At 34.9% G+C, this 16,797-nt stretch overlaps 1 protein-coding gene across 1 annotated transcript; it reads left to right on the top strand.

Moving 5' to 3' along the window:
- The first annotated feature begins 15,600 nt into the window (after nt 1–15,600).
- Nucleotides 15,601–16,463, top strand: LOC133816788 (self-incompatibility protein S1). The gene has a single exon (XM_062249100.1). It carries the CDS (start codon nt 15,860–15,862, stop codon nt 16,307–16,309), a length of 450 nt encoding a protein of 149 aa, XP_062105084.1. The 5' UTR covers nt 15,601–15,859; the 3' UTR covers nt 16,310–16,463.
- The last annotated feature ends 334 nt before the right edge of the window (nt 16,464–16,797 follow it).

The raw sequence follows: 16,797 nt of genomic DNA, 5'->3' as shown, positions 1-16,797 counted from the left end.
TTCGATAGTGATTTATTCACATATTTTTGCGAACGGCATGGCATTATCAAGAGTATTTCTTCAGTCGCTCATCCCCAAGCAAATGGACAAGTTGAGGCAATCAAAAAAACGCTGAAGGATACACTGAAGAAAAGACTAGAAGAAGTTAAGGGGGTGTGGCCAGAACAATTTCCTGAAGTACTTTGGTCGTACAGAACTTCTCACCGAACAACAACGGGTCATACTCCATTCTCTTTAGCATATGGATATGAGGCTATGTTGCCTGTTGAGTTAGATCCGCCTTCACATCGTAGAATAACGTACGACCAAGGCTCGAACAACCAACTATCGATGGAATCCCTCGACTTAATCGATGAGGAATGTGAGCAAGCTCAACTCCGAATAGCTGCGTACCAGCAAAAAGTCGCCCGGTATTTCAACTCTAAAGTACGAGAAAGAAAGTTCAGCGTTGGAGATCTTGTACTCCAAAGAGTTTTTCTAAACACTCGCGAAAAAGCTGTTGGAGTACTCGGACCTAATTAGGAAGGGCCATACCAGATTAAAGAAGTCCTTCACCCAGGCACCTATAAACTTGCTCGCTTAAATGGAGATCTAGTTTCTTGCTACTGGAATGGAAAACACCTGCGCAAGTACTATCAATAAACAATTCTTCTTAAAGAATTGACTTGTAATAATTTTACTTTTCACAAGTTTTGAAAAGGGTTGGTCATTTCATGTGACTGATCGCTTATAAGTGTAAGATCTTATTGATCACTCGTACAGACATGTTTCATCCATTTATTATGAGAAATATAAGGGACTGTGCGCATCCATTCATTTCTTGCCAATTATTGTATTTATTACAAGTATTTGCTCATTACGTGTGTTGTTTTGCTGTATTACAATTTCAATTATTTTACTCCGAGTAGTATTGTTCAGACAGGTTTTGGTCAAGGCAAGTGACCAAGGACCTAAAGATCCTCGATCACTTAGGAGGCAAATAAGGTACAAGTAAGCAAAGCATATCATCAAAAGGTATGTAAACACATGAGCAAAATAAGTGAAAGCATGCTAGGGTACTTAGAGTATTTTTTAAAATTTTGTATTTTGTTAAATCAAACCAAAGTGATATGCTAAGTTTGGTCATGCGAACAGATGTTATAATAAAATGAAAATGTATTATAATATCAAAAAAGAAATACTTTACACCGCGAGAAGTATTGCTCGGATGTAATTGTTTGCTTAAAAGGAAAGTAGCTGCCCACGCAGCAATAAAAAATTAATGTCTTTACACCACGACCCGTAGGTCGTGTAATCAAAAGATTAAAAGATAAAAAAAAAAAAAGGGGGGGGGGGGGGGGTGGGGGGGAAAGACTAAGAGGCTGGAGGGTCCTGAGGAACGTCCTGGTCGACAGCTGCACCAACTTCGTTGTCTGCACCATCTATCCCTGCTGTCAGAGAGATCTCTGGGGAAGCAGGAACTTTAGCCCTCTCTTCTTCCTCCAGGCGAATGGCACACTGAGACATTAGAGTCCACCTCAGGCGTTCTGACAGATAGTTGAAGTTAGCCTCCCGGTTGTGCTTCTAGAACTCGTAGAAGCAAAGGTGGGTGGCTTCCTTATACTTCTCCAAGTTTTGGGCTTCGAGTTCCTCAAGCTCCTTCACGCGCTTTTCCAGCTCCTCCGTCTCCTGCTTGCTCGCTATCAAATCAAGCTCGAGCTGTACGGATTGCTGGTAGTTGAGTTTGACGCTTTCCCTGAATTTCTCTTTGTCTTCGTTGGATTTCTTCAGGGCGTCTCGAACCTCCAGCAGCTCCTCGGTCAGAGTGGCTTTTTGCTCGAGCAGTTCCTCTTTCTGCTTAGATAGCTCTGTACTCTTCTCAAGCAACTCACCATTCTTCTTAGTTAGCTCATTATTCTTCTCGAGCAAATCAGCGTTTTTCCCTTCAAGCGCTTTCTTCACCTCAGCAAGCCTGGTGTCGAAATTTTTAGCCCGAGACACCATCGCCCCTGCACGGTGCCAGCCAGCGGTCATGGTCAATAGTCCCTGCAGTCAGATGGAAAGGGTAAGGCGATGGCAGAAAATAAAAAGCAAATTATTTAGCATCGGGAAGTAACTTACGCTGACTATCTCATTCAGCCCTCGATAAAGTATTTGATCAATCTCCATGGAAATGGTTTCATTAACGGCCTCTTGACTGCATTTGTACTTGGAGAGCTTGTATATCCTCTCCCTGGCTGAGCTGACCAAGATGCTGGACAGGGAGCCTTTGGGCTGATTGTGTTTGGCTGGTAGGGACCTGAGGAGTAGGGTGCTGGTCGACGGGTGTTGTAGGAATGGAATGCTTGTCGACCGGAGGGGTCAAGTCCGGCTGCTCGAATGGCGAAGGAGGAGGCATGTTCTCCTTCGAGGGGACAGTAGCTGGAGGATCCTCGGTTCAAGCCTTTTTTGAGGTTGTTTTACTGCTCTCCCCTTGCGACCTCTTGCTATCCTTCTTCTTGCCAGAAGATGTAACGACAGCCTTGTAATGCTCGAACACGTCTTCAGATGACATATCTGCACAAAAGGAAACAACACGAGTAGTGAGACAAGATATATAGACAGAGCTAAAAATGAAAGTAAAGAGATTATAAGTAAAGTACCCGCGCTACAACTACTGGCCGCTACATTACTTACTGAACTACTTACTGCCTGGAAGAAATCTGAACTTAAGATTGGAGTATACTTAAAAGTTTCCATCCCCATCAAATAGGTGACAGGGAATTGGCAAACTATCTAAGAGCGAAAGATCAGTACCGTTCTCATCTGAAGATTCGTCGATGGGAGCGGGGGGTTCGGTGGCCTTCTTTTTTCCTTTTCCCTTTGGGGAGGGGGGAGTAGCAGCCCGCGGAGTGCTGGAAGGTTCCCTGATTGTTACTCCAGTGGTCCTCTTCGGTAGGGGTTGTTCCACGTTTGGGTGCTACTCGGGAACCTCTCCGCCAGTAGCACTCCCCGCTGTTGACTCCCCCACATCTTGATGAGGGGCCAAAAGGCCGACCAGCCTAAGGTTAGCCTTTGTGACCAGATGCTTGACGCTTTTCTCCACGTCAGTCATACTGGCCAAGAGGGCTGATCTTAACTCCATGTATGGAGTGGGGTCTAGTTGCAACCATGGGCCTGAAAGGCGCTAAGAATATAAGAAAATGTGGAGAAAAAATTAAAGAAAGATTAACAACCAGTGGAACAAAGATGTTACCTCCTTGAGTGAAGGCCAGGTTGTTCACGACCATGTCAGTCGTGAGGAAATACTCTTGATAGTACATCCCCACGTTCGATATGTGAGTGGTGTCAGACAGGAAAGTGCGCCCTGTTTCCTGATGACAAAAGTGAAAAAAACCCCGTATTTTCTTGGTTGGGGTTAGACTTAAGGTCGAATAGATAATTGACCTCATGAGGTGATGGCACAGGCCATTTTTTGTGGCTATAAAGGATATAGAGTGCTGCAAGCATTCTATATCTATTAGGGGTTATTTGGAAAGGGGCGACCCCGAAGTAGTTGGCCACCCCTTGAAAAAAAGGATGAAGAGGCAAGGTAGCCCCTGCCACAATATGGTACCTCGACCAGGCGCTGAAAGCGCCCCCAGGCAAGTTCGTCCATTGGTCTTGATTGGGTCGGACTAGTGTCACCCCCAGGAGTCCATATTTTCTAATATAGTTGGCGATCATCCTGATCGTCACCTGGCTTTCAGGTACAACATACCATTCAACATCTGGTTGAATGACATTTCGGGGTTGAGCATGAGTTTGGATATTTGGGTCAGGAATATTTTCATCTCGACCACTGGTCGAGGGAACTTCAGCCTGAGGAGTAGGCTGATTTGAAGGATTTGTGAGTTTTCTTTTTCTGGGCTTTAGTTTTTGCTCGACCCATATTTTGAATAGGGGTCGATGGAGTGTTTGAAGTGGCACGAGAAAAGGGAATTTCAGGTATAAGCAACGACGGTTGTTCCTCGTCCTCAAGCAGCTGAGCTAGTAAGTCGTCGCGATGGGTTTTTCACCTCCCCACGGATCTTGCATGAAAAGCTGCGAACAGAGAAAGGGGGAGGTAAGACGTAAAGCTTAAAAGCTTGTGTTGAGAGTTGGAATAACGTTGCTCGCGTATAAAAATTAAGCTTTTGTACGGCCAGCAGCATTCTAAAAAAAAACACTAAGTTCTATACGAGCAGTTTGAAAAATAGATTGAAAAGCGGAAGCAAAAAGTTTTTCAGGAAAAAGCTTTTTCGACTCTGGAGGGGTGGGAAAAACCTAGTTTTTCAACTAGCTTAAAAATAAAAATTTTACTTCGATTTTACGCCCTAAATCTACAATCTCGACTACCAAACTGGCTCCTAACTCCTACGGAACAATATTTCACTACCCTATCAATCATCTGTCAACATGCAAACAATCTCCATACATTTCCAGCCAAGAACATGAAAGGGCTTGGAAATGAAAGCAAACATAAGGCAGTATCGTATGGTAACTCGAAAGACAAGAAAGTTCGTGAAGCTTACGTACGAGCGTAGATGCTTGCAAATTTCTGGGCTCTGGAGCACGAGTTCTTCAATGTTCGTCAAGAAGGCAAAAGTAGGTAAAAGGTAAAAATGATAACTTGGGGGTTGTTACAGTGGCTGAATTGGGGAACTAAGCTAACCACTTTGAGGAAAGTTGTTAGGTGGATTGAGAGAGCTTCTAATAGCAAATTTCAGAAGCAAGTGTTTTCGGCTGCTATAGCAGCTTTACTCTATCACATTTGGAAGGCTAGAAATGATACTTTGTGGCTTGGGAAGAGTATACAACCTGAGTTAACTGTTCATAATACTAAAGTTAGTGTTAAAAATAGAATTTCGTACAGTTTACCACAGAAAATTAGCCAAAAGGATAGAGATTGGTTTGGGACTTTGTAATGGGGCTTGGTGTTTTATTTGTTTTCCCCTGTTTTGAGATGTTATTGGAGTTTGTATGTTTCTGTTAGAAGTATTGAATTTCCCTGATTTATCAAAAACAAAAACTTGGGGGTTATTTATAAAGACTAAAGCACGTCAAAAGAGGTAATCATGAGTTACTTTTTCTAAGCATGGGGAAGTGAAATGGTCGTTTGACACATTCTTGGGAAACCGAAAAGACTTGATTAGACATGATTGGTCACCTTTTTCGAGAAAGCATGGGAAGTTCTGACAGATTTCGTGGGGTATTCGAAGAGTCGGTTTCCTAAGTTTATTTATTGCTGGTCATAATAAATAAACTTGGGGGGAAAATGTTTACCCAAAAAATGGTTGCGGATGACATGGCAAGAATTTCTCACACGTGGTTGACACATGGCGAAAGTACTGCTCGACTATCGACCAGAAGCACACCGCATCGTCAGGATTAATTTTTGATACGACCAGGCTGGTCGTATCACCTCATTTATTTCCTTCTTAAGCTGTAATCTTATAATAACTGCATTGGATATTTCTTCATTATCTTGATACGCGATTATTAAGGAAAGATAGGGCATGTTGCCATGTGTAACCCTCCTTGAGCCTATAAATATGCATGAAATAGCTCAAGGAATGGACTTTTGAACTTTTGATTCTTGAATCTTTGTGCAAAATATTGAGAGAAAAGAGAGCTAAAGTGAGTTGTTCATCGTCTTATTGTAATACATTCAAGGTCTGTGAAACTCAAGAACCCAAGTTCTTTGATCACTGCTTTGAGATTCAATAATAACAATATCACTAAGTGGACGTAGGTCATTTCCATTCTTTGGGGCTGAACCACTATAATTCCTTGGTGTTTCCTTCCTTTCTGTTAGATCATTTTTCTCATTCTTGCTTTATACTTTGTCGTATATTAGACTTCGTGTCGTTGGCCAAATCGATGGTCAACAATTTTTTAAATAATTTTTAATTAATTATAATAATACTAATTAACTAAATTAAATAATATTCATTACAATTCTCATTATGTTGACATAACATATAACAAAAAAAAAATTAAAACTACTTTACTTAATAAAATTTCACAAAAAATTTGACAGCATAACAGCTTAATACGATTATTTAAAAAAATTTAAAATCCTGCACTTAGAAAATCCCAGAACATTTATTATAAGATATATAGTTTTTTTTTTAAATTTTGACAACATAACAACTTAAATTTTTCATATCCCAAAATTTAAAATCTCCAAACAACATACCTAGAATAACTAGAACAACAAAATATTTATTAAAATAATATTACAACACAAATCAACATAAACCATAATATGATTAATACAAAAAAAACAATAAAAACATACATTAATAATCTGATTTTTTTTCTTTCAAAAGTTTGATGCTCTGCTAAAAAAAATAAAGCAACATACTAATAAGTTTTTTAATTATATTTTTAAAAAAATCAAATCTCATTCTTTTAACAATAAATTAAATACAATATAATACAACACAGAAATTTATTTTTTTAATAAGACCAAAACAATTTTTTTAATAAATATTATGAAACCAATATCATTAAAAAAAATACATACACTGGTGGTGGTCCGAAAATCCAGCGTGGGGTCCGAAACTCCGGCGTGGTGTGGGGGGTTTCGAAAATAAATACGAACAATTATAATTAAAAAATACTACATACAAACAATTAAAATTAAAATTTTAATACATACAAAATTAATACTCTCCGGCGTGGGGGCAGTGGTGGTGCATGGACAGAGGGGCGGGTTCCGCCGCTAATAGTTTATTACCGGTGGATATTTACCCGCCGCTAATGGATAGTTCGCCTCTACTAAGGGAAAATATCCGCCGCTAATAATTTTGAAACTGAACACCCTTTCGTTTCCCGAGCATTGTATTAGCAGCGGACTACCTGCCGCTAATAATTGGTAAGTCCACCGCTAATAAAAAAAATTAATTTTTTTTATTAATTTTCACATTATTGGCAACGGACTAAGTCCGCCTCTAATTTCATACTTTCTTGTAGTGATATATATATATATTTATACAGATTTAGTCTATGGTGATATTGTATTAAACTTTTATATTATATTTTAATTTTTATTCAATAATTGTAGTCAATTTAGTAGTTTAAGAATATCAAATAAATTATGACAACATAGCATCCAAAATTAATTGTAATATAATATTTTCTAATGGAATATAGCTACAATGGAGATGTTCACAATGAAAAATACTCCATATAACAAAATTATTTAGTAATAATTTTTTTAATCGCTATCCATAGCTTTATGGAAAGTTTTATCAATTTTTTTTTTCTTATACATGATATGTTAGAATCATATAATAATATGATAATTGTATTATAATATTTCTTATTTATATCTCTCAGATTGTGTGATTGGCTCTTTGACAAGTTGATGGCAGTATATATGTACATGAGTGCCTATCCTTCACATTCACACTCACTTTTTTAGCCTTCAAATTAGAACTCTCCTTTGTGATCTCCAGCAATCATTAATATCTTCTTCTTCTTTTTTCCCCTTATCTTGATTATTATTGCTTTTTGATCTCATAGTTGTCATGGAATATTAGTGGCCATTAATTAAGAACTAGAGAACATACAAATTAATAGTCTGTTTTTTTTATTAGTGTTTAATCATAATATTTGCAGATTAGATTGTGTGCTCATTAATTTCAAATATACATCATTAAGTATATCGATTATACTTTATTAAAAATTAGGTCTATCAATTATTAGATGTTGTGCAAGTAAGTGTATATAATTACATCACTTCATTCAAACATCTGGAAGGTTCAGTCTTAAGTCACATATATGTGTTACTGAGGACTCAATATTCAGTTAGTTCATGGAGTGTTCGCACATCTTAAAATGGTTGAGTTTCTTTTTTATTTAGTTAATTGGTTAGGTTTATTTGTTAGTGGTTATTGGGCTGTTTTGCTTTGAGCCCTGTGTATATATTGACTTTCCAGTGTAAAAGAAAGACAACTTCCTTCTTCTTTTTGGTAATGAGATTAGTTTTTTTTGCTTTAGCCCAAGTGTTTTTCTTTTAGACCGAAAGGTCTGTTATGGTATCGATGCAATATCAGAAGTTTTATCTTCCTTCTTCAACCCTAGCCTTCTCTCCAGTCGAACCTTGAAACCCTAAACCACCTTCAGCTGCCACCCCTTCCCCGTTGCTATCTCTTTCCACCATTTTATTCTCGGCTCAAGGCTTGAACCACGCACGACATTGTTCATCTGCTCTTTCTCCATTTTGTTGTTCTTTCTTTCTGCAAGTTCTATTTTTTTTTTCTTGTTCAGCTAATCTGTTTCTTCCTCCTTCTTTTTTTCTTTTTCGACCCAATCTTTCTCCATCTCCGCTGGTCCTTCACCGTATTTCCTCTCCACCCTCTCCGATCATGGCCACTCTACTTTGCCCATCCCACCTCCGCTAACCACAGCTCCACCAGCCACGGTTCCTCCTCTCATAGCCCCACTGATTTCGCCCATATATGAGAATCCTTATTCTCTCTCTCACGCTGACCAACCAGGAGCTATTTTGGTCTCTAGTATACTCAATGACAGCAACAATTATCATTCTTGGGTTCGTTCTATTACAATTTCTCTTGTTGCCAAGAATAAAATGGGTTTTGTTCTTCGTACGATACCCACCCCTCCGATTCATGATCCACACTATAGTTCTTGAACCCACTGCAACTCAATGGTTATGGGTTGGATCATTAACTCAGTTGCACCTTCCATAGCTGCCAGCATTTTGTATCGTGATCGTGCTTCTACAATGTGGCAAGACCTTCATGATTGGTATTATCAAAGCAACGACCCTCAGATTTACCAACTGAAGTAGTCCATTTCCAATATCAAACAAGGGGATCTTGACATCACCACATATTTTACCAAGTTGCAAACTCTCTGTGATGAATTGACCATGTTTAGGCCACTCACTGATAATGCCTCTTCGAATTACCAAGAACAAGATTGTCTTGTATTTCCTAATGGGTTTAAATGAATCCTATGCCCAAATACGCTCCAATATTCTGATGATAAAGCCCCTTACTCCCATTAACAAAGTGTTTTCTCTTATCATCCAAGAGGAAAAACAAAGACCCTGGCATAACATTCAATTACCTATTGCTGCCCCTGTCCACACAAACAAATCTTTTGGGAAGAAACATTTATTGTGTACTCACTGTGGCCTCCAAAATTACACACGCGACCGTTGCTACAAGCTCCACGGTTTTCCCCCTGGTTGGAAGTCGAAACCTCGTGACTCAAATGTTTCATGGACTTCCAATAAACCAGATTTTCCACCCAAGCCTCCACCGAAACAAGGACTAGCCGCTGCTGTTTATAATGGTCTGTCTTCTTCAAATTTCACCCCTGAACAATGCCAGCAACTCCTCACATATCTTGCTAATCAAATGCAATCTCAACATCCCGAGCCCACTGCCTCGGCTCCACAAGTTTCTGGTATACACTCTAACTCTTCTTCTTGGTTGCTTGATACAGGTGCTAGTCATCACATTTGCAAAGATAAAATTTTGTTTACTGATTTTGATGATACTATTTTTCCTAACTTTGTTTCCATGCCTAATGCCATGACTGCCCCTGTCCTTAATATTGGCACTGTCAAACTCTCATCAACACTTATTTTGCATAATGTGTTATTTGTCCCCACATTCACCATAAATTTCATCTCTGTTAGTACCTTATGTCAAAAATCTGCTTATAATGTCATATTTACATTACATGATTGCATTATTCAGGACAAGGATTGCCATACTCTGATTGGGAGGGCTAAATGTATTGGAAATTTATATGTCATGGACGTGCCTAGGATTGCTTCTATCTCTACTGACATATGACACTCAAGACTGGGACACCCTTCTTTACATGTTTCTACTAATGCAGAGTTTTTACTTTCTTTTTCACCTTTAAATAAATAAGATATCCCTTGTAACATTTGTCATTTAGCAAAGCAAAAAAAAATTATCTTTTCCATCAAATAGTCATATATCCAATTATATCTTTGATTGAATACATATTGATATATGGAGACCTTTTATGCATGAGACTAGAGAATGATATCGATATTTTTTTACTATTGTAGATGATCACTCTCATTATACTTGGATTTTTTCATTAAAAATGAAATCTGATGTTTCCACTATTATTTTAGATGGATCCTCCAAAAGTTTCATCTTCATCATTTTAGATGGATCTAGCTGTGGAAGCCATCATCATCACAAGGAAGAAAATTCGTCTTTTCTTTGAGAAAATGGGCGTGCACTGCTACCGCCCCAAAAAATAGGATTATTAAATAAAAATGTCTCTTGGGCTTCTCAAATGGAGAAGGAACTTTGATATGGTGTTGGATATAAGAAGATGGGACTAAAGTTGATCATAAGACAAAATGAAATAGTTAGGCAAATATGGGTTAATAAATGTCATTCCCGAACCCAATAATTTTCATTTATATTGCAAATTAGTTCAAAATAGTAATATAATGGCCGAAGCATGAAGTATTGGATTGCTATTTCTAGCGTAAGTAGTTGGATCCTCTTGTGGGGTGTTATTTGCCTACATGTTATCAAATGTGAAAGAGTCATCAATCTTAGATGCAAAGCACACATAAGAGTAGTTCACACCCTTATATTGTGCCCTAATCCTATGGTGGTAATTTTCTTAAACTAAATGTCATTTCTATTTTGTATTCCATACTAGCTCCCTCACTACTTGCTTGAAAATTTCCCTTGATGAAAAAGATAACCCGAACTTGAAGACTGGCCAACTCTCAGAGGTAACTTAGAGGGTGTTTGGCACCTTAACTAAAAAACTGTTTTTTTGTTTTTAAAAGCTAAAAACTATTTTTTGAAAACAAATAGGGGTGTTTGGCATTGTTTTCAGAAAACAATTTTTAAAAACAAAGTTACAAAAAACAGAAAATTTTGAGAACAACAAAAAGTTGTTTTCTGTTGTTCTCAAATTTTTTTTCCTAACTTTACTTCTTATTTTTCATCATTTTTTCTTTCAAATTATTTTATCTTATTATTTATTACAAATTTTTAAAATATTTTTCTCTTTGTAAATATATTTGTTAATTTTTTATTTAAGATTTTTAAAAAAATAAAACTAAAAAAATTGTTTTTAGAAAACATTAACCAAACAACTCTTATTTTTTGAAAACTACAAAAACAGTTTTCTGTTCTCATTTCTGAGAACAAAATTTTGAAAACAAAAAACAGAAAACAATGCCAAACAGGCCCTTAGTTTTCTAAAACTAGTTTTTTGGTTTGTGAAGCTTTCTAAATTCATCAACATTATCATCAAGCTTTCATCATACAAAACAGACCAAATCAACATTACTTTCTATCATCACATTTTCATCACCCTCGTAAAACCCAACTATATTCCTTTGTACCCCATTTTGCTCACCTTAACCAGGCCCATCATTAACACCAGCCATTAATCCACCAATTTTTGTTCCATTTGCTTCACCCAAACAAGGCCCAAGCTCATCATCAATTTGTGTCCCATTTTGCTCACCTGAACCAAACTCATCAGTAACAGCAGCCATTCTACCAATTTCTACCCCCAACTCTCTCACCCAAACCTGGCCTAATGTCATCAATATGTGTCCTATTTTTCTCACCCAAACTAGGCCCATCACTAACAGTAATATGTGTCCCATCTTCATCAACCAACTCAGACCCAACACCTACACCAAAACCTACCCCAGTTACTGATTCAGGCCTCATGACTTATCTTAATAGAAGCCCCAATAATCCTGGTTAAACACATTCTCTGTCCTCTTGAAATAATCCTAAATCCTTTGCTATACCATGTAACTCAAACATGGTTATATACGATCAACATCAATCACTGTAATGCACATAATCAAAAACCCCACCAAACCCCACCAAAGTAAGTTGGAATGTTACGTAAATGTCTTATTTCTTCCCTGTGATGCACCTAATTTAGTTTGAAGGCAGATGATGTTGGGTCTATACAGTACTTCAAAAACAACATGGATGATGTTAATTTGTGAAAAATCTTAGAAATTGGTATATTCTTCAACACTTTCACTATACTACCATGTGTAGCATAGCATGACTACCAAAGGATTGACTAAGACACTTTGAACAAGACCCATCATTACCAAAATGACCAAAAATCTGTCATGATAAAATCCCAAAAATAAGCCTACTTCTCATCTTAATACAATAACTCACCCAGTAGGAAATAAATATATTTATAAATATATATATAGTTTAAGCACAATGCCCTTTCGTACAATGAACTCTCTTGCTCTGTGGTCTTCGTACGTACTTACCTTCTTTTGATGAAACATTAATTTCTTCTTTTTCCCCATTATCGCTAATTTTATAACAAAAGAACCACCACCACCACCGAGTTTCACTAAGCATATATAGTTCAAAGTGAACTTTTTATAAGCAAAAAATTTGAGGAATAGTTCGAGCGAAAAAGATCTTAATTTTATGTAAGAACTTAATCAGAAGGTAATGATAAAAAAAATATTAATGAATCGCACTATTTTAGTAACTATAAATAGTATTAATTTAAAAAACCAAAGTGAAATATACTTGTAACAAATTATAAACTTTAAACAATTTTGCTACAAATAATTTGAACATTTATTAACATATATATGTCATTTTACAATGCATAAATACTAGTATGCAAAACAGCATATTGCTCAATTATTGCATTATATATAGCTATAATAAACCATTAAGGTACACAATACTACTTAATGTTAATGTTGTATACAATAATTAGTGTAATCGCGTCCCATATATTTAAATTTAAAATAGTGATTCACACAGGGCGGGGAATATGCGGGGAGTGCTCCCCTCGTCTCCGTCTCCGTCCCCGTCCCCGTCCCTATTTATATTTCTAATCCATGTCCTCGTCCTATCCCCGCTTATTCCCTGTCGGGGACGGGGTGGGGAATCCCCTATTGGGGCGGGGAATCTCCACGGGGACCCATTTATTTAGAAAATAAATTTTAAAATAAAAATCGTAAATTATATGTAAATTAAAATATTTTACGATATTTATTATTTAAAATATTAAACACTATCCTAAATAAAATTTAAAATATTAAAAACATTACTACTATACTACAAAAACACATAAAGAATGATATAAAATACATATAAAATATTATAAAAATTTAAACGAGACCCCGTCGGGACGAGGAGTACTATCCCCATTTTCGTCTTATTTAATATTCGGGGATTGAGAGTTATTCATATCCCCGCCCCATTCCCCATTTAAACTGGGAAAATATGCATCCCTAATTTGAAATAAAATATATAATTTGAAATAAAATATAAGAGATCTCATATAAAAATTGCACTAATAACTATAACTATATGGCTTATACGGCTTATGATTTTCATAAAAATATATTTATATATAGACAATTGCAAATATAGAAAGCATGCTCAAACATGGGCCCACTCTAATAATCAAGCCCACTAAGATTAACATTCTTAAAATAGTGGGAGTGTCTCCTAATTTGTTTCACTTTAGCCACGTGTGTATAGTGGCCTACATATCTTTTCCATGCATGCTAATCCAATCCAATGCAACTTGGCGATAATGGAATTTGTAGCCGTGATTAACTCTATATTTAATTATGCTTAGTCACATATAAGATATATTAATTTATTTATATCAAATGATGAAGTTTATCACAAACCAATAAAATATCGTCTTATATGTGTTTATATTAGCTCAGTTCATACTTCAAATTTTGCTTCTTCTTTTTTTCTTTTTTCTTTTTAACTTTATGAATATTGTTTTCATGTTGGTCTCCTGCCCAAATTCAAATTCTATAGTGCTTAAAAAAATAAGTCCGACAAGACCTCATGATGTCATGTTCGCCACAAATTTTCTTGTCATTTTATTTTACGGTGGGCTGATCAATATATATTTTATATTTTAGAGCACCCTTAATAAAATAGTTAAAATTTTTAATTCTTTATAATAAAAAATTTGTTAAATAGTCTTTCAATAAGTAATATAAAATTATATTTTTTTACCTAAATAAATAATATTTCTTTATATGTAGTAAAACATATAAATAATTTTATTATTTTCTTATAAACTTTTATATAAATATATATATATATATGAGTATGATACTATTATATTTAATTATTTTATTTTTTAAAATAAATAAAATATTTTTTTATATATAATATTTAAATGATGTAGAGAAAAAATAGAGAAATTGATGTATGGTATAATGTAAAAGTTTGAGGTAAATTATAAAAAAAATATATGTTTTTGTAGTGTATTTTGTAATACACTTTCTCTATAATATTTAGCTAAAACTCACAAAAACATCTTTCATCAGCTCCTTTATACATATATTTATAATAGCTATGCACAAACTCCAATTAATCCATATCTACATTTACATAATATTTACATATCATATATATAATATTTTAATATTATTATTTTTCTTTATAAGCTTTCTCTCTCCCATTTTGTATATATATTTATTATTTCTTTTTTCTTTTTCAATTATTTTATTTTACTTTAATTAATAAAATATGTTTAAAGATATAATATTTGAATGATGTAGAGAAATATATAGAGAAACCAATATATAGTATAATGTAAAATTTAGAGGTAAAATAAAAAAATGTGTTTTGGGGATGTATTTTAAAGGATAGAGTAGATCATCTATTGTGAGTGCTCTTAGTAATAAAAGTATATCAGTGGTCAATAAATATTACAGCGTTATATTTTAATAATTTATGAGAAAAGTTTTTTTTTAAATATGGTGTAAAAAATTATATCAAACTTGGTACATATTAAAAAATAAAAATAAGTATAAATTAAATAAACGAATATTTTTAATTGCAATATTATTATTAATTAATAATATTAATATTTTCAATATGTATTCATTGATCATTGGTAATAGTAGTTTATTTGGATATCAATGTAATTTTTGTCATGTTGGAATACAAAATACAAAATCTTGTGTCCAGCATTTGTCAAATTTTGAGCTAAAATTATAACTATATTTGGATTAGGCAAAAGGTCTAAATTTATAGAAGGATAAGATGTAACAAGTTGAATTTCTACCTTTTGAACAAAGTAGCTATAGCTAGGCTATATAGGTAGAGATATTTGATAATTTAAGTACAAGATCTTGTTTTCCTTAAATATTGCTTTGAGAATCAGCCATACAAAAACTTCATATGCAAAACAAAGTAGTACAGCTAAAATACAAAAGCATTAATTTCATTAAAGAGAATAAAAGAAAAAAAATATATAGTTTATTATCTTCCCAATAAAAATTAATTAACAACACATATATACATGTTTATAAATATAGAAACCATTGTTATAATTGTATATCAAGATCTAGCCATTATTATATATCGATTATAGATATAGAAAAAAAAAATATCCACCATATATTTAACACATTGTGTGGTCATCATTTTTTTTATTTATAAGAAAAAAGATGATTCTAAGCAATCACAAAACAAAAGATATGGTTTTTATTTATTTTTTTATCTTTTTCACTATATATGTAGTGTGGCCAAGTGGTTAATTCAGTACTTCATATGATGATTCCCACAATCTAATATTACTTTTTCTTCACCCTACTAAATAAATGCACCTACCACTCATTCAACTCTCTCTCTCTCTCTCTCTCTCTCTAAATATATATATAATTGAAAAACAAAAACAAAAAAAGTGGTCAATATTATATATATGTACGTAGTGTATTAGAAATTTAGAACAGAGATCTTCAACTAGTACTAGCTAGAGCCATATTGAGAAAGAAAGAAAAAAAAAACAAGTGGCCGTATCCCACGAAACGGTGCCGTTTCACAGCCCAATAAGGAAAATGAAGATCCGAAGCCAATTCAGAAGCTTAACCATCATACTCTTGTTTACCGTTACGATAATCTTCATGTCGTTTTCCGGGCCGGGGCAGCGGTACCTGTTGGTGTCTCCGGGAGCGGAGTACGACGTCAGAATCATAAACGGGTTCAGCGACAACTCGTCGTTGCCGCTCGTGATCTGGTGCGCGTCGGAGCAGAGCGACCTCGGTGGGCGGGCGCTGCAGGAGAGAGACGACTTCAGCTGGCGGCTGAGGACCGACGTGTGGGGCAACCCTCACTTCGTGTGTACCATGAAGTGGGATCGAAGGAGGAAGAAGTTCGATGCTTTTAAGGTCTCGAGGGATGTTCGTCGTTGCAGTCCTCTTAGGAAGTGTTCTTGGTTGGTCACTGAAACTGGCTTTTTCTTTAGCAATGATGAAATCAACTGGAAGAAAGATTTTTCATGGCTATAGATATATATATATATATACATATATACATACATGTATGATGTATGTAACTGTGCGTAGTTTCTGAAATTTTGCAGACAAATAAGACATGTTGTAGAGACTCTTTTTCGACCATTTTCATGGTTTTGATTATAGCATGTTTTTTAGCACTAGTGCACCCGATTTGTGTTTCTAATCTTAATAATATTTTTTTATATGATCGGATTGTAATAATTTAATACGTCCTCTAAATTTTTAAAGTCAAAAATAAAGTTCTAACAATTATCTCTCTTTATATAGGTATAAAAAAAATACCATAATTTATTCAAATTTTCTTAAAAATTTATAAAATATTCTAAATAACTACAATATATACAGTAAAACCTTCTTACAAAAAATTTATAAAATAAACACACAAACAACACATTGTTTGAACCATATTTTAGTATTATAATTTACTCAAAATTTCTTAAAAATTTATAAAATATTTTAAAAAATAATTATAGCGTACA

This window comes from Humulus lupulus, chromosome 2, assembly GCF_963169125.1.
Source record: "Humulus lupulus chromosome 2, drHumLupu1.1, whole genome shotgun sequence".
NCBI lineage: Eukaryota > Viridiplantae > Streptophyta > Magnoliopsida > Rosales > Cannabaceae > Humulus > Humulus lupulus.
The sequence above is the reverse complement of the archived record's forward strand: the minus strand, read 5'-3'. Positions and strand labels throughout refer to the sequence as shown.

Excerpts from the sequence above, each read along its gene's own strand:
- LOC133816788 (XM_062249100.1), top strand. The coding sequence starts at position 15,860 with ATGAAGATCCGAAGCCAATTCAGAAGCTTAACCATCATACTCTTGTTT.